The 27,499-nt window shown below is 32.3% G+C and overlaps 6 protein-coding genes across 27 annotated transcripts; 4 read left to right on the top strand and 2 right to left on the bottom strand.

Moving 5' to 3' along the window:
* Positions 1 to 173: 173 nt before the first annotated feature.
* Positions 174 to 5,332, top strand: LOC128884217 (uncharacterized). 9 transcript variants are annotated; one of them, XM_054137434.1, is made up of 18 exons: positions 174 to 316; positions 364 to 464; positions 778 to 814; positions 861 to 1,013; positions 1,086 to 1,178; positions 1,234 to 1,343; positions 1,396 to 1,459; positions 1,511 to 1,600; positions 1,650 to 1,724; positions 1,790 to 1,868; positions 1,933 to 2,183; positions 2,246 to 2,565; positions 2,642 to 2,986; positions 3,040 to 3,123; positions 3,199 to 3,456; positions 3,506 to 3,580; positions 3,632 to 3,706; positions 3,773 to 5,332. In XM_054137434.1, the coding sequence occupies exons 1-18, from the start codon at positions 274 to 276 to the stop codon at positions 3,902 to 3,904; spliced, it is 2,385 nt and encodes a 794-aa protein (XP_053993409.1). In that variant the 5' UTR covers positions 174 to 273; the 3' UTR covers positions 3,905 to 5,332. The 9 variants fall into 9 exon arrangements, with proteins under 9 accessions (XP_053993409.1, XP_053993411.1, XP_053993408.1 ...); XM_054137436.1 differs by having other exon boundaries at positions 1,396 to 1,600; positions 1,933 to 2,012; positions 2,070 to 2,183; XM_054137433.1 differs by having other exon boundaries at positions 1,396 to 1,600.
* A 281-nt stretch (positions 5,333 to 5,613) lies between these two features.
* On the top strand, positions 5,614 to 12,754 carry LOC128883708 (uncharacterized). 5 transcript variants are annotated; one of them, XM_054136340.1, is made up of 26 exons: positions 5,614 to 6,153; positions 6,213 to 6,325; positions 6,373 to 6,423; positions 6,491 to 6,563; positions 6,623 to 6,651; positions 6,776 to 6,863; positions 6,943 to 7,060; positions 7,173 to 7,212; positions 7,316 to 7,335; positions 7,385 to 7,434; positions 7,547 to 8,981; positions 9,034 to 9,200; positions 9,244 to 9,324; positions 9,385 to 9,685; positions 9,794 to 9,879; positions 9,950 to 9,993; positions 10,042 to 10,176; positions 10,243 to 10,361; positions 10,439 to 10,644; positions 10,695 to 11,044; positions 11,118 to 11,243; positions 11,309 to 11,573; positions 11,666 to 11,835; positions 11,889 to 11,970; positions 12,113 to 12,234; positions 12,289 to 12,754. In XM_054136340.1, the coding sequence occupies exons 4-26, from the start codon at positions 6,536 to 6,538 to the stop codon at positions 12,499 to 12,501; spliced, it is 4,275 nt and encodes a 1,424-aa protein (XP_053992315.1). In that variant the 5' UTR covers positions 5,614 to 6,153; positions 6,213 to 6,325; positions 6,373 to 6,423; positions 6,491 to 6,535; the 3' UTR covers positions 12,502 to 12,754. The 5 variants fall into 5 exon arrangements, with proteins under 5 accessions (XP_053992315.1, XP_053992314.1, XP_053992316.1 ...); XM_054136339.1 differs by having other exon boundaries at positions 6,373 to 6,441; XM_054136341.1 differs by having other exon boundaries at positions 6,213 to 6,441; positions 6,517 to 6,563.
* A 1,771-nt stretch (positions 12,755 to 14,525) lies between these two features.
* On the top strand, positions 14,526 to 17,008 carry LOC128884012 (uncharacterized). Its single transcript, XM_054136972.1, has 4 exons — positions 14,526 to 14,665; positions 14,726 to 14,786; positions 14,842 to 15,009; positions 15,068 to 17,008. The coding sequence occupies exons 1-4, from the start codon at positions 14,663 to 14,665 to the stop codon at positions 16,810 to 16,812; spliced, it is 1,977 nt and encodes a 658-aa protein (XP_053992947.1). The 5' UTR covers positions 14,526 to 14,662; the 3' UTR covers positions 16,813 to 17,008.
* A 123-nt stretch (positions 17,009 to 17,131) lies between these two features.
* On the bottom strand, positions 17,132 to 20,475 carry LOC128884015 (uncharacterized). Of its 4 annotated transcripts, none has more exons than XM_054136978.1 (12): positions 19,671 to 20,475; positions 19,371 to 19,498; positions 19,251 to 19,309; positions 19,090 to 19,176; positions 18,804 to 18,908; positions 18,588 to 18,761; positions 18,399 to 18,531; positions 18,200 to 18,346; positions 18,025 to 18,147; positions 17,901 to 17,970; positions 17,775 to 17,842; positions 17,132 to 17,722 (listed from the first exon to the last, which is right to left on the bottom strand). In XM_054136978.1, the coding sequence occupies exons 6-12, from the start codon at positions 18,697 to 18,699 to the stop codon at positions 17,662 to 17,664; spliced, it is 714 nt and encodes a 237-aa protein (XP_053992953.1). In that variant the 5' UTR covers positions 18,700 to 18,761; positions 18,804 to 18,908; positions 19,090 to 19,176; positions 19,251 to 19,309; positions 19,371 to 19,498; positions 19,671 to 20,475; the 3' UTR covers positions 17,132 to 17,661. The 4 variants fall into 4 exon arrangements, with proteins under 4 accessions (XP_053992953.1, XP_053992950.1, XP_053992949.1 ...); XM_054136975.1 differs by having other exon boundaries at positions 18,588 to 18,749; XM_054136974.1 differs by having other exon boundaries at positions 18,588 to 18,749; positions 18,804 to 19,176.
* On the top strand, positions 19,377 to 22,212 carry LOC128884014 (DNA primase large subunit-like). 2 transcript variants are annotated; one of them, XM_054136973.1, is made up of 16 exons: positions 19,378 to 19,879; positions 19,960 to 20,020; positions 20,078 to 20,194; positions 20,248 to 20,290; positions 20,346 to 20,495; positions 20,548 to 20,640; positions 20,692 to 20,749; positions 20,816 to 20,928; positions 20,989 to 21,117; positions 21,176 to 21,228; positions 21,283 to 21,414; positions 21,472 to 21,565; positions 21,637 to 21,730; positions 21,781 to 21,925; positions 21,983 to 22,047; positions 22,117 to 22,212. In XM_054136973.1, exons 1-15 carry the CDS (start codon positions 19,558 to 19,560, stop codon positions 22,032 to 22,034), a joined length of 1,656 nt encoding a protein of 551 aa, XP_053992948.1. In that variant the 5' UTR covers positions 19,378 to 19,557; the 3' UTR covers positions 22,035 to 22,047; positions 22,117 to 22,212. The 2 variants fall into 2 exon arrangements, 1 of the variants encoding a protein (XP_053992948.1); XR_008459196.1 differs by lacking the exons at positions 21,983 to 22,047; positions 22,117 to 22,212 and having other exon boundaries at positions 19,377 to 19,879; positions 21,472 to 21,509; positions 21,781 to 21,920.
* An 880-nt stretch (positions 22,213 to 23,092) lies between these two features.
* Positions 23,093 to 26,671, bottom strand: LOC128884011 (uncharacterized). 6 transcript variants are annotated; one of them, XM_054136969.1, is made up of 7 exons: positions 26,419 to 26,659; positions 25,428 to 26,361; positions 25,340 to 25,379; positions 24,754 to 25,230; positions 23,639 to 24,703; positions 23,387 to 23,592; positions 23,093 to 23,334 (listed from the first exon to the last, which is right to left on the bottom strand). In XM_054136969.1, the coding sequence occupies exons 2-7, from the start codon at positions 25,803 to 25,805 to the stop codon at positions 23,209 to 23,211; spliced, it is 2,292 nt and encodes a 763-aa protein (XP_053992944.1). In that variant the 5' UTR covers positions 25,806 to 26,361; positions 26,419 to 26,659; the 3' UTR covers positions 23,093 to 23,208. The 6 variants fall into 6 exon arrangements, with proteins under 6 accessions (XP_053992944.1, XP_053992942.1, XP_053992941.1 ...); XM_054136967.1 differs by having other exon boundaries at positions 24,754 to 25,357; positions 26,413 to 26,659; XM_054136966.1 differs by having other exon boundaries at positions 24,754 to 25,357.
* Positions 26,672 to 27,499: the final 828 nt, after the last annotated feature.

Below are 27,499 nucleotides of genomic sequence, written 5' to 3'. Positions count from 1 at the left end.
ACCATTTTGTTATTTCAATACAAGAATCGTTTGGTTATCGTTTTGGTCTTTTTAATTTGATCTTGGTCCTTTGTTTTTATTCAATGCAGTACGGATACTATTTTGAACAGGTAATGTATGGACATTGTACATGCAAATACGCAACAAAGTGTCGAATCGAGTCTACTCTTTGTGGACAAAATCCCTACAAATTTCTACTGCGACAACATGTTTTGATTTATCAAACCAAAAATTTATAAAATCCCAAAATTGTTAACAAGTGTTATCCTCTTAATGGCAATGCAAGACAGTGATTTCACGGACACGGATGTTTCGAGTTAGTTTGCTTAAACGCAAAATCATAATACATGTCAATGTTTTTAGATATGGGAAGTGATGAAGAACCGCCTAGTGATTCGGTTTTAGATAAAGTGGTCATATCATATGAAGTCAATGCAATTAAATATCTTATAAAGACTGGAAAGGTAGAAGTCTTGCAAATTCTTAAGTCTGTTTTGTTCACATGTTTAGTTGATTTTACAAATTTGTTAAAATGTTTTTCATTTTCCACCTTAATCGCTGCTATTACTCCTACTAGTACTACCACCACTACCACTTCAGCTAGTGAAGGTAACTCGGGGGAAATTAGTTTCTTATAGATCTAAGCATCTCAAAATCTTCTTCTATTTCATAGTACTTCATGTTGCTTTGTTTTCTGGTTTACGTACTTTGCGTTTTAAGAGATGGTGCTACACTTTTTTTGAAAAAGTATTTAAATTGGTACTATGCATGATTTAGGGATACGACAAACCGGGCAGTGGCGATGTTATTTCGAGTAACTAGAGTTTTTTAAATTGATCCTTACTTTTGTCTTTCTCTAGTACAGTGGACCCCTTTCACAAAAAAAACTTTGATGTGGTATATTTTCTCGAAAGAAAACCCTTCATTCAATCAGTTGACAATTTTACAAAATGAGATACAAGCAAGTTTAAGCAAGACAGGAATCACATCGGGTGGTGAATTAGGATATAATGGTCAGCATGACTATTCGTAAGACACCTTGTTTCTTTCAGCTGTGTGTGTGTGTGTGTGTGTGTGTGTTTTAGTGGGAATACCTCTAATAATAGAAGAGACCGTTAGGACAATGAAAATTGACGAAGTTTGTCTAGTCTTATGTGATAATGAAAGAAACTGGATAGGTTATATTTAAAAGAGATGTTTTTATAGTAGAGTATTTTTTTTTTTTGTTGGTAGATGGTTGCGAAGATACCCGTAGTACTGGTGAATCACAAAAGCGTTACGAATTTTTTCGTCAGGAGAACAGAAAAAAAAAACATTTATTAAAAAAATTACATAACAATGATGTAATCCAACTCGTGTCATGTTTGAGTGTTTCGGTTACTGTATTTTCTTTAGGAAGAAAGGCTTGGACACTGTGTCGCTTTCGCTCTTCATTTACAAAAATTTTCAAAGCGTTTTGGTAAATGGGTGGTTGAATCCGTTGACTCGATTGTTGTTTTTATTGTGTTAGCGCTAAACGAGAAAAGAACCATTCTTATGGAAACTGTAGTAGATGCGTTTCCTGGAGCCGTGGCACCGAAAATATATGATACAATTCATTGTAAACCCTCCTCTTGTTCAAAATTAATTTTTTTACTGTTGGAGTTTAGATTCCTGGCACACACTGGATCAAAAAGCTTTTGTTGAGCCTTCATGGCATCATTCTTTAACAAAATTATGTGAAGGTTCAAAAGGAATCATTGTTTTCCAATAATTGCAAATTTAACGTCTCGTTTGTATTTCTGTGTAGACCCTGTCTTACCTAATGAAAAAATTCGACAGGCTCTTTTATGTATGAAAGTTGGTCAAACATGCAACATTCTCTTAAGGTACAATTTTTATTTTTAATATTTTGTGGCTTCGCTTTAACTTTTTTACATGGAACGTTTTAAGGGACGTGAATGCTCAAGAAACGTGTACCATTCGTGTTCGACTCGATCACGTTTTTTCTTATGATCTTCTTTTCTGTGAAGGTAAACGAGAACAAACAAAATGCAAGGAAATAAACAAAAAAAAAAAACATCAAATAGATCCTTGGAATCTTTCATCGTATGGTACGCATCAGTTAAGATGTCAGGAATTTGTTCCATGTCAAAAAGGGCTAAAAAAACAACTTCTTGTTGAGGAGGGGTGCAGGGTTGTAGGTAAAGTGATGCATTAAGGGTACTGTGAAAAACGTCATTTTTGAAAAAATTCTTGTCGTTAGCGTTATTGTCGCTTAGATCAGCGCACGAAGAATGTTTTGGTCCTTTTCATTTTCTAGATGATGTCACTGGAAAATGTTTAAAAGCCTCCTTAGTGTCGTGGACGCTTGGCTCCAACTCTGTACCATACTGGATGGATACCATTGTTTTAACTATGAAACCACGTTGTCGCGTACGTGTCATGTTAGAAGACCAATCGTTAATGTTATCAGAGGCTGCCGTTATACCATCTCTATGGAATACATTTTCGGAAACCACTCTATTCAAAAATTATGCCTGGACGCAATTCAATCAAAAAGATGTACAAGAAATTTTACAATGGGTTAGATACAACACTATGATTGTCTTATAAATTTAAACATATATTTTAGCTACAATAAAAACTTGTGTTTTGTTAGAATGAGATATATGTTTCGCGTGAAAACTGTTTAGAAGACTCCATTGAAACGTGGTTGAATGTTGCATTAGCCAAGGAAAACCTTAATGTGACTCATCTTTTTCAATCAAAACAGAAAACGTTGTCGCAAATTCTGCATCAGTTAGATATAACAGAAAACATTGAAAAATTTCATAACAATCAATGGATTCTGAAAAATGGTGGCTCTAAACAAATTCAATATTTATCCGCATGGTTATGTCAAACTAAAAATCTCGCCAAATGGACAACTTGCGACTCTTTCTTAAAAAAAAATTCTAATGTTGATTGTTTTTTAGATATACAACTAATAGAAATTCTTGACAGAGTAAATTATGAATTAAAGAGAAAAATCCATTATTTCTCTATGTCTTCTATTAGCAACCTAAACAATGGACATTAAATGAAAGCCACCGTTTAATTTGGGGAACGGTCTATAAGCTTTTTGCAAATTATTTACTTCAGGCAAGTAAATTATATTTATGGGCAAAACAAAAAAACAGCTTCAGTAATCAAATGCAATGTTTTGTTTTTTTCTAGAACCAATACTTTAACCTTGCTTTGAAATACTATAAAAAAGGCCTTCAGAGTATTCGCTTTTCCCCTCTTCTTGACAGCCTTGAATATTGTGATACGGCTCAACAAGAAATTTTTCCAAAGCCTAACATAACAAGGCAAGATGTCTACACTGTTTCCTTAGAACCTATCGAAGAGCTCTACCAGTGTATTATGTGCAACATCATTCAACTTTATTTATCTTCAAAGCGTTGGATAGATGTCATTCAAGCATCGAAAAAAGTAACACAAGTTTCTATTATGATTTTTTAAGAAATAAAAAAATTTAAAGTTTTTTCAGATTAAAAAAATATCCAAGCCAATGTATATCAAAGCACTTCATCGTCTTAGTTTAGCGTATTTTCATGTAAACTAAAGACTTGTTGATTGTTTTTTATAAAAACAGTGTCTCTTTTAGTTACAGAACTATACTGAAAGTCGTAGTATATTACAGCAATGTTGTTCATTAGACCCAAAAAACGAGAAACTCAAAGTAAACTGATCTGTTGTTTGCTGTGCACTATGAGCTACTAAGCGCTTTTCTTTTCTTGTGGTACAGAAACTCCTTAACAAAATCAATGTAGCGATACGCGATTCAATGCAACGGGAAAAACATCTTTTCAAAAATATTTTTATGAAGGAAAATCAGAGAAATTCATTGATTTCAATAAAGAACGACACGTTGTTTTGAGATAAAGAGAAAAAAATATTCTCTCACTAGAGCTTTTTGTGTCATACAAGAAACTTGTTGGATTTATAATGGATGTGAGATGACTTTATAAAAGCTTACTAGTAAATCGCCGGGTACAAATGTTTGCAGTGCTATGGTCAAATGAGAAGGGCATTCTAGCAAAAAGAGAAAGCTTCCTATGATTTCATTAACAAATTTATTTTTTTTAAATGAGTGCGAAAAAAAATGATTTTTTAAAATTGTTTTTCTATGACACTTTAGGAAATAAAAATTTTCATATTGTTATAATTTTCATAAAATTGGTGAAATGAGCTAGAAAAGTATCTGTTGAACAGAACAATTTATTTAAAGTACTCCTTTACTAAAAATAAAGAATTGAATTTTACAAAATTTTTTATATACTTGTTGAAAAAAATCGTATTATGAGTGGTGTAGGTAAATATTTAGCTGCGTCGAAGGGGAAAGGAAATGTGAAAGCATCGGTGAATACAGCGTTGAAAACAATGTTCGCTTTGGAAGAACCGTTAGAATCCGATGTTATAGAGTTAGTAGGTTGTAACAAGACTGAAATCGTTGAAGATTGGGGTGTCGATGATGGAGAACATCGGGAAGTTGAAACAGGATCCAATCTTGTGATTGGAAGTCATTTAAATTTAATTTCAGAGGAGGATGTCTCTCAAAAAAAAAATCGAAAAGGTCCGAAAAAATGGGGAGATTTCACAGAATCTGATCAACAAACGTCAGCGGGTGATACGTCACAGGCACCGAATCAAGGAGCATCAAAAAAAAAAGACGGTGAAGTTCACGAAATTTATCGTCCTCCACAAAGGATGCGAGAAAACAAAATTGATGTGGGATCCCATCAGGTTTTTCCTGAACTTGATTTTGTTCAAAATACGTTAACGTCCTCCGCTCCTGTAACACAAGTGCTAGCAAAAAATAAAAAGACAGGAAAAGAAGAACGTTCAAATCAGAACGCGACACAGCCCAAGGATGTGAGTCTTTCGAATGACACGGAATTAAAATCCTATATGGTTATTGAAGAATTTCTTAAAGATATTAAAATCCCTTCCATTTCAGTAACGTATGATGATGAAGCATCAAAAAGCAAGTTTTTAGGTAGAAAAAAACGTCCAGTTGTCACGAAAGCTTCATGTGGTAACTCAATTACCGCTCAGTAAACAATTCTATCCAATTTTTTTACCGAAACTTTTTTGCATAAAGAAACCATACCTTCTCCGTGTATTGCAGAATCAACCAACCATATTATCATTCTTACGAAATTCACTGAGTAAACTCTTTACATTGATGCGTGTTAAATATTGTTTCAGTACAAATGGCTGATTTTTTTTTCTTACCTTTTCATGTGAACATTATGTAAATATGACGTTCAACATTAAATGACAAATTATTTTACAAACACACGCATACCAAGTGCTGGATTTATAAATAGTTATTAAAAAAAAAAAATAAAGCGCTATTGTGTGGTAAACCAAACTTATTGGACATTCAAAACATGGCAAGGAAGAATAAGATATTACTTAAATAATATTTCATTAACGTTTTTTGAATGTATAAAATTTGGTATCATTTTTTTTTTAAATGCGCTTTTTTGTACTATGAACTAAAGGTTGACAATATATTTTTTACGTTGAACAGCAAATGACAACATACAAAAAGGATTTTTAAAAACATTCGAATGTCGAGTAGAAAAACATCATTTTAACAAATTGCTCGTTAATTTTTCTTTAATACAATTGCTATGCATCTCAAATATTTAACAGATTGTTTGTGCTCAACAAAAAATATATTTACCGAACAAGGAAGATTCTGTAGAAAAAAAAATTTTGAGGGATTCGTATTTCGTAAATACAATCTTGTTATTCTTTTTTAGCTGTAGCTTTTTAAAAATTTTAGTTAACATGAGAACATGGTAAACAACACTATATATGTGAGTAAAAAAATATTCTTTCTAGTAAAGCCGTAACGCTGTCATTTTATCTGGGAAGGGAGCTATGCAGACTACTAATAAAGAGAAGTGTCTTGATAACAAAATGTTTAAAAACGTATGTGTTATTGTTAACACATACACTACAGAGTTCAAGAAAGGGTCTACCTGTGACAAAAATATTACCAGCTTTAATGACTTAGTTTAACGTATGTTCCTCTGTTTGTCCTAATAATTTTTTTTTGTAAAGATGCAGTGGGGAAAAATGTTTTATTAATTTTTTAATAGTTTTTTTTTATAGGTAAGGATGTGTTGACACATACATTGTTGAGACGATTCAAAAATGAAATTTTTTTTTAGATTACTAGGTTTCGAGAAAAAATATGCTTTCATTAATTTTTTAAAATTGAATAAGAATATTTAAAAATTTTTAAAAAAATATATTCACTTTATAAATTAATGAAATACTAACGGTCTTTTGTTGTTTTACTATAATTCAAAATTTATAAAATTTCATTAGAATCACGCTCTCTTACGGATCACGAAACGTCCTCCTCAAAATGATTCTGATGTATTCATAAATGAGAGTGTAATTTGAAATTTTTTACTTTATTAAATCAGCTTCTACGTTTTATTAGAGAAATCTCCTTTTTTTAAACTTTAGAGATCATTCTTTTCAGTGAATGGGTTGCCAAAAATCAAAATTTAAAAGTAAAATCTATACCAAGAGAATGAATTTGTGCTTGATGATTATGTTTATGCTATTTCAGATGAAGATCCGACTTCGCATGACTTACTCGTAAGTAGCCTTACTTTTCTCTTCAATAAAAACTAGCAATCATTACCTTTCTTCCACTAATTTCTGTTGAATAAAGAAAAATTTAATTTTTGTGTTATTGATGGATTATTTGACATCTGTGTAGAAGGGAAGCCAATGTTCTAACAGAAAAATAACGTCGGATGATCATTCCAATGGTTTACACTCCCTTGACTTAAATTCCAAAATTAATGGTACCAACTTTTGGTTTATTAAACGAACATTTCGTTATGAGTTTTTTTAAACTACTATTTTATTGCGTTACATGGGTAGGTAATGCTTTATCAATTCCTTTTAATGAACGGCATGAAGAACAAGATAATGTTTTTTACAAAGAAGCTTTGTCTTTTTCTGAAATGAGCAATCTCTCACATCCAAATGGATGTTATCGGTAAGAAATAAATGACTCAATTTTCAAATAAAAAAAAATTTCAATTTTTAAAACTGTGATGTATGTGAATTGATTTACCTTTTTTTCTTATTCATTTTCTCTTGACTACCAGAAATCACCGTATGTCGTCTAAAATAGTTCGATCCCAAAAGGTAGAAAGTTATAAAAGTTGTAAAGACAAATAAAAATTAAATACGTTGAATTTTTGTTTACCGAATACATTTGACGTTAATATATTTTTTTTGGTTTGTTTAGGTGAAAGAATCTCAAATTCGGTAGGTTTTAATTTGACTCTTTCACGCCGTTCACTACGTGTAATTAAAGGGAAGAAACCAAAAGTAATCATCCATTTTTTCAATCACATCCTGTTTCACGTAAGATATAAGTTAAACAAAAAAAAACTCTGTTGCGAAATTAAAAGCGTTTTATAAATCAAAATTCTTATCGTTTTCTGTACATGTTTGAAATATCAATTTTTTTGTTGAGTTATGTTAGAAGAATTACATAAAGATCTTTATAGTCATGAGACAACTGAAAATGTCTACTATCAAGAGAAAACCAATAGGGTCTCGTGCGACTTATTACATGAACGGAATAAGGAAGAAGTGAGTGGTATGAAATCACGTGAAACGAAAGCGCAGTATTCAGCGTATCGTGAAACAAATGAAGTGCATAATGATCACAACGTATCTTTACAACAATGTCAAAAATCTTGTGATTTATTTAAGGAATTATCAAAAAAAGATCAAATTCTTTTAGAAGGATCGATTGTTATCGGTTGTTTAGGACCTATTGTTTTACTACCGTGGGATGCAAATGATTTGGATATACAAAATAATTTCTGGATTGATTCGTGGCCTCCACATATCGATTTTATATTTAAAAAATATTTTCAAAACGATTACGCCACACTAGCCTCAAATCTTGAAAAGAAACCTAATAAAAAAAAATTTCAAAAAGACGTCCTGGTGTCAAGTCTTTTACCAGATTCCATAGGCGAAGAAACTCTATTTTTAAGAAAATATAATATTGGTGTAAATCATTCTACTTCAAATTATCTAGGGTTTAGGAATGATTCAAAACAAATTTGGATTGAAAAAGAACCACTCAGTATTAGTAGTAGTAGTAGTAGTTTTACCAATGGTCCTATCAATTATACTACAATAGATCTTTTGCATAACTCTGTGGTGTCTAGAATTAACAGAAAGATTCCAAATCAACAGAAAAAGTTAAAATGTTGTTCAAAATGGGATTGTCATAGTAAGAAAATCATACGGACGTTATTGTCTCGTTCCTTGGTTTTTAGAAACATTGAAAATAAAACCTTACCTTCATTAGCTAAATATTTTGACAGTCAAAAAGAATACAATTCGCAAGCAAACAATAGAACGTTATCAGCAGAACCATTATTGTTTTCCCAGGATACATCAGAAGCATTTATGCTTCCTGCACAGCAAACGTTTTTGGATGAAGAAACATATCAACTTCTTTTACAGACCCCAGAAACGAAAGAACGGAAACCATATGAGCAAAGTGACATTCGCGATTGGTACTTAAGACAGTACAATAGAAATGTTGTAACTTCGCGATCGCTATGGAGAATAGAGAGCCGATTTAATGAGAAAGTATCAAAAGAAGATTCGCACTTTCATAATCATCCTTCTATTGTTTGTCGTACAAAATCAATAAATTCACAAAAATTATTTGAACAAAAAAATTTCAATCAAATGTTTCAAGAACTTTCTAGCGACAATTTTTTGAACGGATGGTCTCTACGTGATGGTCGTTATACTGATTTAGATGGATATATAGGATTGTCAAAAAAACAACAAAAAAAATTTTTTACATGGAAGCGAATAACGAATTTAAAATCAGCAAAACTTATTTCTCCCTGTTTAATTCGAAATCAAGTGGACTCCAAGTATATTTAATCTTTCATTAATAAAAGATACTTATAAGTTGTTTTTAAATAGAAAAATTCGTCAAGGTTTTGTAGGAGACTGTTCGTTTCTATCTTCGTTAGCTGTCCTGGCCGAATATGAAAAAACTAAAAACATTCCTGTTTTGTCCTCCATTATTTATCCGCAGGCTACCACGGATTCATCAAAAAGTTTTCCAGTTCCTGTTGTCAACCCTTCAGGTAGTTGTTATAATGAGATGCCTCAACATTGTGTATAATGTAGGTTTTTATGCATGTCGAATTTTTTTCAATGGTGTCGCTCGCAAAATTGTTTTAGATGATTATCTTCCTGTACGACACGATGGTAAAAAATATTAATTTGAAAATCATTATTTTTTTTTCTTCTTTTGTTTTATCTATTTAGATAAAGTTCTTTCAGCCCATTCGGATGACAAACATGAATTTTGGGTGTCTTTGCTAGAGAAGTGTTTTGTTAAATTAATGGGTGGATCTTATTTTTTACAAGGGTCTAATCCAGGCGCCGATTTATATCATATTACTGGGTGGATACCTGAAACTATACCGTTTCGCGTTGATGTACAATCAGGAAGTCCAGATAATTGTAAAGTTCTTGTCACTGGCGGTTACGATCTGCAAGAGGCATATGAAGAGATGCAATGGAACCTTGTATGGGAACAACTTTATGATGGTTTGTGTACGGGGAAGTAGGTTTTAGTTTTTGTGTATAATTTTACACAATCATACGCAATACAAACCTTGAATGTATACTACCAAAAATATATTTTTTCTTTACTGTTGTTTAACTCTCAAAGATGTGTGGCATGCCTGGGAACGTCGGACATTTGGGACTCTGCGCCAAGTGGATTGAGCTATCCCGAAGGCGTCAGTCAATCCAGTGGTAACTGTGTGTTTTTGTTCCTTCTATGTGGTGAATTCTTTTCCTTTGTTAATCAAATATTCATGTGCAGGTATTGTCGCAAGACATGCATATTCCATTTTAAGATTCCGCTACGTAAGTTACAAGAAGATTTTTTTTTGAATAATGTCCAACCTCCGTTAGTTAAATGGTAAAAGGCTCTTATTTATGAAAAATCCCTGGTGCTGTGTTCGATGGAGAGGTGCGTATAGTCCTTATGACAAAAAAAATTGGACAAAGCAGCTTGAAAAAGAGCTAGGATATAACCGCAAAGAATCGGTATAACTGAGTTTTGTTCATCGTGTAATTGAGTGTTGCTTCCAACATACAATGTTTGATCACCAGGCGAAAGTTGATGATGGGCAGTTTTGGATAGAATGGTGTGATATCGTGAAATGGTTTAGTCATCTTTATGTGTGTTGGAATCCCTCATGTTTTCCCTATCACACGGAAATTCATGGAAAGTGAGTTTTTTAGTTTTAACGATTTTGATTCGCTTCCAATTATTTTATTTATAATTACGTTAAATTTTGTAATTCAGATGGGAAAGCACGCAGCATACAGCCCGCTCACTTCTTCCAGATGATTCCCACATTGCTGCTTTCAATCCTCAATTTTTAATACAAGTACATCCACAAGACCGAAAAAATTCTAATCCTTTTGAATTGTGGATATTTTTAAGTCGCCATATTCGTGAAAGAAAACGTGACTTATCTCAAAAATATCTTGCCGTTCATCTATATTCAGGTTAAGGTCTTCTATAAAAAAACTAAAACAAGTCTGTTTCTTTCTTTTAGATAATTGTCGTTTATGTTGCCCTGTACCGCCCGTAATTCAAGGAGTGTATACGAATGGGGAGTGTATTCTTATGAAGCTAATAGTTGATTTATCCTCAAAGTCCAAAATTGTGCCAGTAACGCGTGACCATTTACCATCATCGCTTCCTTTGTCATCCTTTGATCATTCGGATAAGCAAAGAAATTCTCTCGTTTTAAAGAATACAGAATACGTTCTAGTTGTATCCCAATATTCCCAAAAGGAAGAATTTAATTTCACTATTAAAACTTATTCACCTGTTAAAACAACGATTTCTGAACTTCCCCCTTTAATACCAACCGAAGCTCTTCAAATTAGTCGTTATTTAAAGGTGAGCAATTGATTTTTAGAAAACATCAAAATTTAATTTTGTACGTTGTATTTGATATTTTTGTTGTTTAAAGGGATCCTGGACAAAACCAACAGCAGGTGGATGTTCTAATAATTTATGGTCTTATTTTAGCAACCCTCACGTACAGTTGTTTCTTCCCATTGCTTCAAATGTACTCATTTTTTTAGAATCACCTCAAGTAAGTTTTGTTTTTGTTTCCGATTAACCGGATAATAATTTTTTTTTTTTGATTGCTGTTTTTAGGAATATTCTGTAAATATACGATTAATTGAAGGATACTATGCAACTTCTCGTTTGTTACGATCTTCAGCAACCCTATCCTCAGGAGCCTATAGATCAGGGTGTTGTGTACTTAGAGCCACTTTGGCTGCTGGTTATTATACTCTGATTCTTTCTACATTCCATGAAGCTGAATTAGGAGATTTTCAAGTTATTATACAAGTATGGTTAGATAAGGAGGATATAAAAACGAGTGATGCCAAAAAATTATCTTACCTGTTCGAAAAAGGTACTCAACTCAGTGTTGCATTAAATGTTTTTGTTGATTGTATAAAATGTTACATTTTTCTTTTAATATAATAATTCTCTAATTTATTGTAGGTCTTATTTTCAAACATATACCAAATTGTTTCGCTATACCTCCACCACCTCCTTTTTATTATAAAAAATTGCGTTTTAACCAAATTGAAAAAAAGAACTATCCGTTTCAAATTTTTGGAAACGTTATAACCATTTACAGTGAAAATATAAGTCTATCTTCCTACATTAATGTAATTGTAACAATTAAAGAAAGTCTGTTAGCTATTTAATTCCTTGTATTTAGGTATCAATTAGATTACATATGTCACGTATCACACCAATATCGTTGTTTCCTTCTATGATACTTTATCGAAACAAAAATTCCGGTACAATTTTGTTTTGTTCTACTAGTGTTATTATAACTTAGCAGTTGGGAAAAATTTCGCTTGGTTAAGCTCCATTTGAAATATTATCCCTACCTCACATGTTACTAAGAACGACTTCATTCACTGTTTCTGTGATCATCAGATTCTCATGAAAGTGTTTCGTCATTTCATTTTGAAAAAATAATGTGCAGTGAGTTGGAAGGAGGGCATACACATTTTATTCGACCTTTTAGTAATGCTGGACATGATCTTTTTAAAAAAATGGTACGGGATTATGTTGGCATTAAATTTTGTTGAAATTGTTGCCAATGCCTTTAGAAAATCGTTACATTATCCGTCGTCGATTTGGATATGAAATTTTCCCCTTATTATCTTGTCATAACTCCAGCTCGCTTATCTAAAAACGAAAAAGGATCAGCTTGCTTGACTCCGCTTGATTCCACTTCTTCATCTAACCCTATAAAATCCAATTCTATCTCGCTAGATTTCACAGTCCATTTTATCACAGACTATCCAATACGCGTAGAATAATTATGGCTTTTTTTAAATTTCTTCCGCAGATTTTGTTTCAATTCTTTTTCCAAAACAATTTTTTTTTTCTATTTCTTACTTCAACTTAAACATCAATGTCTTCTATAAACTGATCATTACTAGTTTAATGGTTAAATCGTTTGAACAATGTTAGGAATTCAATTTTTTTAAATGCGTCATCTTTTTGTTTTAATGTTTCTACAATTTTTTGCAATAAGAATCAACATGAAGCACAAAAACTGATTCCGTTGACACGTTTTTTTATGATAAAAAAATGTCCATCACGTTTGACATACAATAGTAATAAAAATGATTTTGGAGTACTTGCTATGCTGAATTGCACAAAAGTAATGATTTTTATCTTATTGAATAAGAAAAAGTATAATTTTTTATCTATGCAAAAGTGAAACAAATGTGACGTAGAAAAATCTTTCAATGAGTCTATTTTAATGTCTAGTTTAAAAAGTTCGCTTTGCACTATGCACCACGCGGTTATATTTTAAATTAAAAAAAAGTAATAATTAAAAAAACAAGCGTTACAAAGAAACATGTCTTGTTATCGCTCGAAGACAAACACAAAATCATTTAGAGTTTAACCATTCTAATACCAAAAGTATCAATCTGGTTTGATTTCCCCTTAATGTATAGTTGTAAAATTAACGCTGTTTAAGTGATCTATTTAAAGTGAACGTTTTAGTTACTTTTACTCCGAGTTTTGTTTTTCCCTTTCAAATTTTTAGTATTAGTGTTAAGTGAATAGAAGTATTTGTTTTATCATGCCGGATGAAAAATTTTTTAATTCAAAAAGAGTTTGGAAATTTCGTTGGAAACACGGGCTTTTATCAATATTGTTGAAAAGAAAGCAGAAGAAAATTGTAACGTCTACAGTTTGTGTTCAAAAATTAAAAAAACACAAGCAGCTTCATAACTATTTTCAATGCTTTTTCAGTCGTTTTACTGTATTAATCAAAAAAAGAAAACCTTTTTTCATTGTTATTAAAAAAAATGAATTTAAAAAAACCGATCAGGTGACAAAAAAAGTGATCACACCTTCAAATAAGAGTAATCAATGGAGCTTTTTGGAAACATTATATGAAACCATATCCTTTGAATCAGAAGGAAGTTATTATAGTATATCACCTAAAGAGTATGACTGCGCAATTCATAAGTTTTTAAGCTTTATTGAATGCTCCGAAAATAAAACATTACAGAACAATCCTAATTTGCGCGAAGTCAATAATAGTGTAAACCTTATAGATAGCGCTGCTTTGCCTGAAGAAGATTTACAGCGCGCCTCTACTAGTTTTCCTAACCCACTACCCCCCTTAAAAGTCAAGGTTATTAACAATGCATGTCACATAAAGAAACGTTATTCCATCAATCCTGAAAATGAAGCTATAAGTGCTCGGGACTGTGCTACAATAAATTTGAATAACGAAAAACTATTGGCTACATTGACAGTCAACGAGGCAGTTGAACTTGGTAGAGAATGCTGCGGATTTTGGAAAACCATCACAGAACGTTCAGAGTCTTTAGACGCACACTACCGCGCGTTGGGAGTCAATGCAATAAAACGAAGTATTATGAATCGCCTGTCTTTTTGTCTTACTGTTTTTTTAGAGAAAAATGACACAATATTACATTGTTTAGTACATACTCCCTTGGGAGTCAGACATATGCGTAACGATTTACTAGGAAACGAAATAGAAGATAGCGACGTTGATATGGGAGCATGGAAAGGCGTCACTGATGTGTCGAGTGATTGCGTCGAAAGTTTAAACAACAACAAGCCTTTTAAAGTTCTCCGTCAAGTTAGAAAAAGCGATAAATTAGGACTTTGCATTGAAACACGTTCGGTGTTACCCGACGAAGAAGATGGGAAAGTAATGTATTTTAGTGTAACGCTTCATTCACGTTCTTATCCTGAATCACCCTTAAAAGCAATTCGTTTATTTCGTTCAATCAAAAGTATTCACTAGATGTTAAAACGCATTAAGCTACTCAAGCATTTTTAAAAAACCGTAAACCCTAGTTTTTACAATTCAGACTGCTTTACCCGTTGGGTCTAGTTCGGGACAGTTTCCTGTTAACCACAAGCCAAATTGTGTGACATAATTTCAAAATAGATTCTATCATTCGCAAAGTGAAACACATTGGAAATATGGTAATGCTTTGAACGGTTCAACACAATTTTTTGTTAATATTCCTTATGTTACTTTTGTAGACAAGCAAAAGTTCAAAAAAAGATATTTCAAAAAAAAAAACCTCGAGTAAACCCGATTCAGGTAACATAAATTGTTTTTTTATTGCTTTATACTAAAGATCTTTTGATTTTCAAAGAGATAAAACCGGTTCCACAACATATGGTGGAAATGAAAGGTTCAAAAAAAAAGAAAAACGCCGGAACATCAAATGAAGTCCTTGTTCGCGAAACACCAGAAACAAAAAATAAAAAATCTAAAACGTCACACACAGCTGTAGCAGATAGTAAATCCATAACAAAACTAGGTATTTCATACACATTTTAAATTTATGTCTGTGTTGCTTATGTATCTTCAACACGTAGAAAAAAGTGTTTCTAAACAAGCTGATCAAAATAAGAAACCAACTGAATACAAAACCAAAAATTTAAAGGAAAAAGATACTCATAAAAAACAACCTGAGTCCAAAGAGGCTTTAAAAAAAATATCTAAGACGGCTACAACAACATCAAGCTTAAAAAAAACCAATATCACCCCAAAGTCGATATTAAAGAAGAAGGAGGTAGAAGAGAGTGATAGTAGTAGTGATTCGGATGACAGCAGTAGTAGTTCGGACGAAGAGACAATGAATTTACAAAAGGAGGAAAGCGAGTCAGACGATAGCGATAGCAGCGACAGTTCGGATGATAAAGAGGTCACAGTATCAAAAACAGAACAAAGCGACTCAGATAGTTCTAGTGACAGTAATGATTCTTCGGATTCATTAAAAGCTGAAACCTTAGAAAAGAACAGCAAAAAACTGAAACAAAAAAAACAGCCATTAGCAAAGATTGTTGAAAAAGAAAGCTGCAGTGAAAGTTCTAATGAAGATGATTCATCTGATTCGGATTCATCTTCTAGCGACGAAACATCAAATGGAAAGGACGCTGAAGAAGACTCAAGCAAATCATCTTCTGATGGTGATTCATCTTCAGATGATGATGATGATGACTCCTCGTCAAGTAGTTCTTCTAACGATAAAGCATTACCAAGCAAGGATATTAAGAAAAAAAATGCTACTGCTATTGCCAAAAATGATTCATCATCTTCAGATGATAGCAGTTCTGACAGCGACGACTCAGAAACAGTTTTACCTGTTGTTAGCAAGAAAAGATCAGCAAGTACAGCTCAAATAACTACACAAGTGAAGGAAAAGAAAACAAAAAACGTTGCCTCATCCTCCGACAGTTCATCTGACGACTCAGATACGAGTGATTTTAGCGAAGAAGAGAAAACTCAACCAACGAAAAAAAATAAATCCGCTAGCGCTGGAGCTGCATGCTCTTCGAGCAGTGACTCTGATGAATCTATGGAACAACCTATAAAGACTACTGCTGTATCCAAGGAAATGAAAAAAAATGATGCTGGTAACTTATTGAATAACCCCAAAAAAAAATTACAAGGGTCAGGAGATGATGTAAAGAGTCGTGAAGTTTTTACTGGTGGATGGCCATTCGGGACAGGAGAGGACGAAATTCGTGGTGTTTTTGAAGAATCATGCGGAAAAGTCGTTAAAGTAAAGGTATTAGGACAGGGGGGTGCCGCATTCATTGAATTCGAGACGGTTGAAGGTGCTAAATCGGCGTTAGAATGGAATCAAACAGATTACAAAGGTCGAAAACTAAGCATAAATATGGCAGGTGATAAACCTCAAAGACGAGAGTCTGGAGGTGGACGAACACCGGAGATTCCAAACTCAACAGTAATTGTGAAAAATATTTCTTTTAACGCTACAGAAGATGACTTTGTGAAAGCCTTTAAATCGTGTGGAAAAGTTAATACCGTACGAATGCCTGTATTTCAAGATTCTGGTAAACCAAGAGGATTCGCTATGGTAAATTTCGCAACTGCTGAAGCGGCTCAAGCTGCCACAAAATTATCGGGAACTGAAGTTACAGGTCGAAATGTGACAATAGAAATAGCTAAAGCTAGAGAGAATACAGGTGGCAATTCACATCAAGGTAGTAATAATCGAAACTTTTCACGTGGAGGTCAAAATAATAGACGTGATTCTGTCTCTGCACCAAAAGATTTCCGTGGAAAGTCTACAACATTTGATGATTCCGATTAAAAAATTGAAGAGCAAGACATAAAACAGTTCCTTTTTTAAGAAAGATTTCTTTTTATTTTAGATAATAGTAATTTAATCGGTCGCAAGAAGTTTTTTATTGTATTATTAAATACTTTTTACTCTAAAAATTGATTTAGTTATTTTCAATGGTTTGTAATAAAACAGAATTTATTTTTGAACACAATAGATAAAACCTTTATACGAAGTTATGTGAGGTTAGCGTCAATGTTGTTGGGAAGAATTTTTAGAGTTGAAGTGGATTCGAAAGATTAAGTCTAATATGGATAAACTTTTTGCATGGACAGATCGACGATGGGATCTCTTTTCGTAGCATGACCTATTCATTATCTTGATTTAGTGTAGCGCTAGAGTGTAGTGTCGACATATAAAAGCTCTGAAATTATGTCTCATGCTGTAGCTGTTTACAACTGCTATAATGTAGCGTCATTGAAAAAAAATGGAAATTCATTTTAAAATGTTTAAGGACAAACCATAATAATTCATACTAATGTAAACTTTAACACTTTTGTTTTATTCAACTGAATCAGATTATCACAGCGGTTCCAAACATTTAACTTGTCTTTGTAGACAAGACAATAAATACAAAATACTTGTTTGTTATCTTAAATTAAAATTTGTAGTCTACTTTAAATCATCGCAGAAGCAATATTAATTAATTTAGAATGACGCTTTGTAAATTTATAAGTGACACTATTTTACATTTTGAGTGATTAGTGTCGAGATGAAGAAAACAATGCAAATGTGTTTAATAGACAGTAAAAGAAATGGAGTGGTCTTTTACAGAAAAGGTTAATTGTCCGTTGTACATAAGAAGTGTCACGGAGCTTACTACCAGGAAGAGCCGCACAAGTCATTAGCAATACTGGGAGTGAGAAATGCCTTGTGTTCCCTGTAAAAAGAAGGCGATATCGGAGGTGCATAAAAAGAAGATAATTCGTTACCAATTTTGCTTAATAGTGTACATGTCGTGCATGGTCACTCCATCTTTATTAACAGTAGCCAACAAGACCTAGTTGGATGAGAAAAGATGACAATAAAACAAATAATTCATCACAGTGTTCTAAGACCTTATTATGACCACGGCAATCACGCACTGAAAGAATTTTCATACACTCCTCTAACAAATCTTTAGCTTCACTAATACAGAAAAATTTTGAAAGACTTTAAATTTTTGTAATCATATACCACTACCTTTCAGTCATATCGGATTTCGCTTTCTCTCGTAGCAACGGTAAGGCAAAGTAGGCTCCAAATCCAGTGGCCATAACAGTATCATTGAATGTGGTTCCATGGTAGTCAACATAGCTTAAATACCTTGAATTAAGGAAAAAGATGATTGGATGGATACAGGAAAAAAAGAACATACGGTGTATTGTCATTGATACCAGCCACCAAAGTTTGGTTCCAAAGAGGATTAAACTTATTTCTATGATTATAAAAAATTCTAGAAAGATATCCTGATAATTGAAGAGCGTTTAGAGAAGGTACAGTTGGATTTACAAAATTATCGGTACTGTGATATCAATTGAATGACAATGAAGAGAGCGCCGTATAAAAAAACATACTCTATTTGCTCCATCATTTTCATGATATATTGTGCATCCGAGTGTTCCCCACTGAAACCTATGAGTACTTTTGATCGACACACAGAAAACAAACGAGGAACATCCTGAAATTTTCGTTGATTACCATAAGATACTACAATAATATAAGAAAAGATGCACTTAATTTTTATTTATTTAAAAAAAAATTACGTTGAGTATCGGCTATCATCATGACCCCATCTTTGTAACATACAGCTAACACAGATTGTCCCGTTACAATTGGCTGAATAGTGTTTTGAAAAGATTGATTTTTTAATTCCATTTTGACAAGCTATTTAGTAGGTATTTTCAGTCTAACATTGATGCGTGGACCTAGTAAATCAGCTTTTTCACGTTCTTAAAAGGTGTAGTTAAATGTTCTCTTACCATTGTGTGACTCCAGACGTGACAGTGTCCCATCCATGGACAAGACCATTGCTAAAAATCATTTAAAACTATGCCAAAAAATGTTTTATATATGTTTAAAATAACCTGAAATATTTAAAAAATTAACTATATCATTTCATTTCTTTTTTTTTTTTAAATTTTCATTCGCACGAAAGACACCATTTTGGATGACTCGCTGTTAAAAGTTTTTTTTTTAGAACATACATTAAATCATAAATAAAAAATAAATAATCGCTTCATATATTTTGATACGCTAAAACCTTACTTTAAAGTAAAGAAAAAAAAAGGAAATTAGATTGTCGGAACCACAATATTTCATGAACCGAAATCATGTGAGGGTTTTATTGGTAACCTAATTAACGAGAAAGAAATGACAAAGCCTTTTGCGTTGATAACAACTACACTTTAAGTGAAATCTTTTTTTACTTTGTAATAAAAGAATAGAGTTAACCATGCAAGCTACTACGAAAATGCTTGCAATAAATCTAAAAATTTGTTTCTATTTTATTTTTGTCATGTAATCAATGTGAAATGATAATGACTTACCATCAATAGAAGAATCGTTCATAAAACCCATTTAAAGGTCCAGGTTAACTTTAAGCCAGAACATGTTTGAAAAATTGAAAACCAATTTTACAGAAACAATTGATTATTAAAAAGGAATCATTCATTGACTGAAGAAAAAAAACATCGGAGTCTTTTTCCAATAGTTTATAAAATGTAAAATAGAAAGATGAGTTTTTCCACCCATAAAACTGAGTTTGACACCGTTAAAACGGGAGGAGTTGGTCATTTGCCACTTAAGACTAGGAAGGAACAAGAACACATATTTGAAGGTTTAAGTACCTCTTTGCGTATTTTAGCATCGTCGTTACTCGAAAAAAAAACAGAGGAAAATCTATCAAGTTATGTTCGTGACAATTCCCTGGGCAATAAAAATGTTTCTGTTAGCTCAAATCGACGTGTTCCCCCAATAGCTATTTATAAGGTTGCACCGAATTTAGACTCAATAGATTTACTAAGTTTACAAAGTAGTATTATTGAACGCTTGTCAAGTAGGCTAAAATTTATTTTAAAAACTAAATTAGAATTTTTTGAAATTGTTTTTTTCTTTGTTTTCATTCCACAAGCTCAGTTTTACGTTTCTTACATACGTGTCATAAGGAAACTGTCATTACGGAAGACTTTTTATGCCGGTAATCCCGCAAAAATATGATCTAGAGTTAAGCATTAACGTTTGCCGTTTTTTTTAGGCAGCTTCTAATCAAATTGGAGCAGGCAGGGTTTTTCGTTCGTTATCCTTCAACGGATGAAGATATTCAAGTAGCGTCGCAGTATGATCGGTTGTCTCATTTTTTTCTTAGATTAGCGTAAACAGCTTTTTTAAAAGTTATCAAGGTTTTCACTGTTACTTTTATTTCAGATTTTCTCAAGACGCCATTGCGCGAGATTGGTTTATAGAACAAGTATTACTTTAAAAAATTAAGACCGAATCATGCACCAAATTTTCTTTATTTTTAGGAAGCCAAACTTTTGCAAGCTAAAATTTTTATGCAAAAATTAAAAAATGGAAATTTGTCACCGAATCTCTTGGTAACACGAGATAAGAGTGCCAAAAAATTGGATATGTATAAATTAGTATTGGATCTTTTTGGAATTGATTATATGTTTGTAGGGAGTTTTATCATCTGCTTTCCTTTGTTATTTTTTTTTTAAACTTTAGATACACTATGATCCTAAGAAAACCGTGGAAAGAAAACTTTGGGAACATGTTTTTTCGACTTTTCCTCAGCAACGTCTCACGACAATTATACGCGTAAGCCTTGAAAAATGTTCCATGCGCCGATTTGTGATGCTCTTTTTGTAGATGCCTTGGTGGCCTCATTTATCTAATGCAGTGAAAAGACATCAATGTTACCTTGAAGGTATTTTACCTTTCCTTAACTTTTTTTTACTGACACCTCCAAATATCATTTAAAACATTTAATCAGATGGTTACGGATATATTTCAGTTGACGAGTTACCAAACGTCATTGTAGGAACATTTCGTCGATTTCTAATGTATTCTTTTCAAAAGCTTGAAAACCAAGCTTATCTTGTTAAGGTGAGGTTTTGAAATTTTTGAGAAAAAAAAAATTTTAGGATCTTTATTTTATCTTGTTAGAGTGTGGCTTTTTTAGATCCACACCTTGGTCCATTATTAACCAGCGTGGCAGAATGTCGCTTTCAACAAAATTCGCCCAATATTTCGACTGTGAATTCCAATACAATTACCATACAAAATATTGACCAAGTAAAACCAAACTTTGATTGTTCAACATTTTGTACTAATGCATTTCTTTTGCCATTAGCTAAGCATGCAATGCTTTCCTCCTTGTATGAAGTATTTATATCTGAATTTAAAGTATCAAAGAGAAAATTAAAATGAAATGAAATTTCTAGTATCTCATTTTCTTAGAAAACATAAACACCTAAAACATTGGGGAAGATTGCAATTATGGTTGTTTTTAAAAGCATGTGGAATGACTTTAGACTCACAACTTGCATGGTGGAGAAGCGTGTGGATGAATCCACAGCAATTTGATAAAGAGTAAAAAGCTTCTAAATAGTAAAGTGACTAGTCATATGTACGTTTTTATGCATACAGGATCAAATATAACCTACGTCACGCTTATGGACTTGAGGGTAAACGTGCAGACTATCCTTCTTTCTCGTGTTCAAAAATTATTAGCGGAAATCCAGTACTTTATGAGCTGAACTGTTTCGACATTTGCAACCGGGAAATTTATGCTTTTTTTTTTTCTTTTCTTAGTCTCCGGGTCCCAATGAATACCATGGATGCCCATTTCATCATTTTGATGCTCAACCGTTAAAGAATTTTTTATTAAAATACTACACCGTTACAGGTTTTTTTCGCTAGTATTGCATTGTCATAAATCTTATATTTTTTTTTTAGCACGAGATGTCGATGGTATATTACTTCAAAAATCAACCAATCAATTTCAACTAGCATGTCGAGAGTTATTTCAATGTACTCACACTGGATCTACGGCTGACAATATCGGGAATCATCCTGATGTCTATTTCCAAGATTCTTACAAGTATGAAATAGTGTACGCGTTGAAAAGAAAACCATTTATACAATTGACGCTTTTTAGATTTGCCGTGAAAGCTCAAAAATTGTCTTCTGCTCAAAATGTGTCGAGTTAACAATTCATGACATGTAATCCGCTTTCGGCATCGTTCGACTTTTTTTTTTAATCCACTCCATGTCGCTTCCCTATTGTTTCAGTTTATTATTTTTTTCGTTAACATGATGCCACTAATGAGCACACTGCGAATGATTAACACTATGGCCCATTTTTTGTATTCACAAGAAAATTGTCTAGTTGCAGCGGTGAAGATATATTTAAGCTTCACACGTTTCCAAAAATCATTTTTGACTTGAACACATAAGAGAGAAAAAGGGAGTTTGTTTATTACAATCACGTAAAGAAGTAACTTGTTCTACTTTTTCTAGTAGTGAAGAATAAAATAAAAATGTTTTTTTTTTTCAAAATACAAAAATACATTATTTACACATAAAACAACACGTTGCTTAGACAACTAGAAACTTTCAATTTTATTAAGTTTTCCCTTAATCAATAAGGCGTAATGCTGAATGATGAGCTCTGAGAAAAATGGTTTATGGTGTAATTTTCAACACAACCGAAACAATACCTGTTGTTACATAATCTATTTCTTTATAAAAATCATTGCATTTTTTTTTCAAACGTATACGTACGCCTTTCGATTTTAAAACGCGAGTAAAGTAAAGATTCCACTTTAGTGCCATTTATTTATATAACATTAAAAGGGTAGAGGTTTTTTGATCTTTTGATAAAACGAATGGATTTAGAACACCCCAATAAAAAATCTACAATGATTTGACGCAAACCTTAATAAAAACATCCAATAACAAGTTAAATATTTAGTATGACATACATTTGACTTTTCCCTTTATGCGTAGAGGAGAAAAGAATAATTGGTGCATTAACACGCTAACTTTATAAATATCATTGAATGTCTACATTATTACTATACGCACTCATTAGCTTCTTATTAATATTGGACTTTATTAAAAGAAATCAACGGCATCATTAAGTAAGTCTTTTTTTTACTTTTTCAATCAAAAACAACAGAATTTTAAAAGCTGTTTAAAACCTAGACTTTGTTATTTCGACATTTAGAACATGTTTTGCTGCAAATTTTCCGTCACCCTTGTAAGATTTATTTTACTTATGAAAACAATCAGTGTTTTTCAAGTCATTTGTGTTGCAAAATACCATGTTTATGACAATAAAAAATTAGCAACCTATCAAAGAATCATTTTTTGTTTGTGGATTCATGATAGAATTTTCAACTGATTTAACGTGGTTTGTGCAACATAGGGAAATAAAGTAGGGATAATGCTAATATCAGGATATAATTGTTTTCCGACATTTTCCACTAGTAAAGCCGCAAGCGTTAACTACTCATTAACGAACGAATTATTGTAATGAATAAAGAAAAAAAAATCATACCGAAAGAAATGAAGAATCCAATTGAACCCGGTATTTCGTCGCGATTCGCAATATTTTAAAAAAAAATTTACCTAATTCAATATTCCTTAAGGTGATGCTTCCCCGTCTTGATGTGAAATAGTCATTTAGTAAATCTTCTATACTTTGACAAAAATCATGCCGATTTGTACATGTTGTACACTCAGAGCGATCAATTAATAATCTGCCTAGCAAAGTCGAATGATTTTATAAGTGGCATATACACTTTATTACCAATATTATATCCATCTTGAAGACACATAGAGAACAAAAGATCTTTAATATTGGCGTAGTTGGTCTCAGACAACATAGTAATATGGCCAAAATCAATCAAAACAATTTCCAAATCGACATTATGGGGAACAATTGGTGAATAAAAGGACTTCCAAATCAGACTTTTTTTTGTAGATGAATCCTCAGAGTTACGTGACGGTAAAGGTAATAATTTTTGTAATTGATTTTGACAAAGTCGCACATCTTGAGTATAAATACTCCGGACTCTTTGTAACAATTTTTCAATATTCAAAGAGGAATTACTAACGGTATGGTCTTTTTTATCTAATGTTGGAAAGCGAATAAGAATATTTTCAGGATGCATATCGGCATGGATCAATCGGTGCTGAAAAACCATTGTTAAAAATAAATGAAATCCCATTTCCGTTAATGCTTTACGAAAGTAAATTGATGTGAAATCATTTTTTATGTTTTCACTCTCTGGAAAAAATCCATATTTGAAAGGTATTTGACCGAAACATTCTTTGCACGCGTTTAGCTGGTTTCGCAATTTTTCCTTTAGGACATCCTGAATTACTCTAAGCAAGAAACTAGCAGTTTCATACAGTTTTCGGCTAGTAGCTTTTTTGTTTTTCAAAACATAATCCCTTTGATTCGTATCATTAATTGATTTTTGAGATATAAAAGAATTTGTTACTTCTTTTGAAACGTTGAACTGTTTTATTTTATTTTCTGATTTCTTAAAATCCCCCGAATCACAACATAACCGTATAAACTCACCTAAAGGCATTCCATCTTCATATGTTTCAAAAAGGACTGATTCGGTACAATATTTTTCAAAAATTTCCGGAACTTTCACATTACATGTGACGCGTCCAGATGAATTCCGCAATCGCATATCACCCAACTTGCTATGAAACATTTGTGTATTTTTTCCTTCTATTTGAAGATTCGTTTGGTGATACATTTCCAAACTAAACTTATCAATAGCTTGTTTTAGCGATATGAATGGAGAGCCTGGAATCAAATGAAGGACGTATCCAATAGCACGAATAATTTTCAAGTCTAAACAATAAAGAACGCACGATTATAAATTAGAGCAATAAATTCCTTACCTCTATCCAGTTGCTTTTGAATATCTGGATGCAAAACTTTTACTGCAACAATATGAAATCCAGTTTCATTTTTTAAAATTCCTCGATGAACTTGAGCAACACAACCCGTTCCAAGTGGCACCGGATCAATCCAAACATGACATCCAATACCATTTTTTTTAAGAGCTCTTTTAACTAAAGCGACACTGTAGGCATACGCATGAGGGGGGACATTAGTTTGTAATTTTTCACAGCGTAATCTCATCCATTTTGGAAGCATATGTAATCGACATGTAACTCGATGAATAAATTTGGTGTAAACTGGACCAGCTGTTCGGATTGCCGAATATACATAATTCCATATCGTATCTCCAAATTCTCTCTCAGCATGTTCCAAACATTGTAACACGTTCACAAACATTTGAGTTTTTTGAAAAAAAAAAAACATTAATTTGTGAACCCATGCTAGTATTAGCCAGGAAGATATCAAAACACAGCCTGCAAGAGTAAGACCCGTATTGGTCACAACAGAAACGCTCACACACATTATAGCGTTTACAAAGCTACAAAAATGTTTTATGTTTTCTGATATGCAATCTATCCTTACTTCCTCTTTCGTCACCTCCTAAAAAGACTAAAGTCAGAGTCTGTTTTTAGGTTTTATACCCATTCTAACTAAAACAGAACAAGCTTACGTTTCTGCTGTCTTCCACGGTTAGCGTATTTATCAAATTAACCCTTCCATAACAATGACAACATTTTTTGTACAAACCTAAATACATTGGGTGAAGGCATAATAGTGTTAAATTATGAAGCGGCCTTGCCATTATTCTTAAACAATCATAGCCCCTTATCACGTTCTTTTGTGGAAGATAAGAAAATAAAATTTTCTGACTTGAGAAAAGCAATTGAAGCTCGTTTTTCCTCTTATAGACCATATTTTGATGACCGAATGGTATGTACTGTTTTTCACATTTAGACAATAAATTGGACTCGAAATTGTCGGAACAAGGGTATTTTTTTTGTAATCTTTTATAAAGTAGAACGGTTTTTAATGTTAGTAACTTATCCATAGTTTTGTCTTCAATGGCACCAAATTGTTTCTCGTCCAAGCTAAATTTGTCGTTTTACTAACATGCTACAAAAACCACGCAAGAAAGAATACGAGAAAGGTCTACAGAACACACAACTTTCAAAACCCGTAATTCAATCTTTCTATCAAGCCTCAATCAAACTATTTATGTTGTTGAATTCTAACGTAAAACACACAAAATGTAAAAAACTCTTTAATCTTGGCTTCTTTTTAACACATCACACTTTCAATAAACAAACGTTGACTACACTCTTATAATACTGCTTTAAAGATTTGATTGTAGTCATTAAAAACAATTTTTTTTTCCTTCTATTTCGTAATCATTAGTCCATTAGTAACAAAAGGTATACTTTTCACATTTCTCTTAGTAAACCTCTCAGCAGCATACAAGGAACACTAAGAGTTAATGAAATACACACTCCTACATTAAACCATTCGAAATCTTTTTAACTACTCTTTTGAGTACATTAATATGAAGGATCCACTTTTACTGTTTTACTCTTAGAATTTATTATGAAATCAGAAAGCAAAGTATTCTAGAAAAAAAAAAACTAAGTTTAAAAAGAAAATTTCATAGAAAGCTCAACTGTTACATGTTGCATACAGATGGAAAATTTACGTATTCTGTTTATTATTTGAAAAACAAAATTTCAAACGTCATCACTGCTTCATTTTTTTTGTCAAAGGCATATGCATGTCTTGAGAATTCTCGAATTTTTTCTTCACAATAAAAAAACCCTGAAGCTAATTTGATAAATGTATTTTTACAAGGTTCCATAAAAGCATTTTTCCTTTAACGGTGACTCTAAAAAAAAAAAAATACTTGGATACATGTGGTGTTATTTAAATGTAACGTGACTAGAAATTTATTCTTTGACTGAGACTGCCACGTTTTGTTCTCAAGTTAAAGAGTACACTGTGTTTTATAGTACACCATTGCGTTTAAACGGAAATGCAAATTTCAACTTCAAAAATAAGAAAAAGAATAATAATGTGACCTTCATAAAAAATAAATCCTTTAAAGGAAGAGGAAGAAAGCAATTTTTTATTTCAAAATAGTTAAAAATTAACTTTTAAATTAGGTCAATAATAAAAATTTAAAATAATTTATTTTAACCCTTCCATTTTGACTTGTTAAAATTGCTTGACATTAAGAAAAAGTTAAATTAAAATGAATGAGTTTTGTGTCCTGTATATTATGCCAAACCTCGACGTTGCTCCCGACCGTGAAAAGAAATAAAATTGTTTTGAATAGACGAAAAAGCATGTTAAAGTTTTTTATCGACAAAAACCAATTATTTTTTTTTACTGCCATAAAACAATTATTCTCACCTTAATCATAAATTGCAATCATTAGTAATATGTAGTAACAAGAGGTTAAATGATTGTATAGGTACGTTGATCTGTACTCATACTAAATATTATAAAGTTTTTTTTTCATTTTCTATAATAAGTTAAAGGAAACGCGAACGAAAATTTTTTTTCCATTGAAACATGGACGATATCACTGAAATTATTAGAGAACGGGAAACTCTTATGCAACTTTCTAAAGAAATATTACAGTGTGGTAAATTAGTGGGATGGGCTTCGGGGAATCCAAAATCAAAAACGATTGACGAGTTAACCGCTCAGAAACAGCTTCGTGAAAGTTTAGAAAGCGTGGAGAATCGTCTG

This window comes from Hylaeus volcanicus, unplaced genomic scaffold, assembly GCF_026283585.1.
Source record: "Hylaeus volcanicus isolate JK05 unplaced genomic scaffold, UHH_iyHylVolc1.0_haploid 12237, whole genome shotgun sequence".
Taxonomy (NCBI): domain Eukaryota; kingdom Metazoa; phylum Arthropoda; class Insecta; order Hymenoptera; family Colletidae; genus Hylaeus; species Hylaeus volcanicus.
This window is presented reverse-complemented; position numbering and strand designations above follow the sequence as displayed.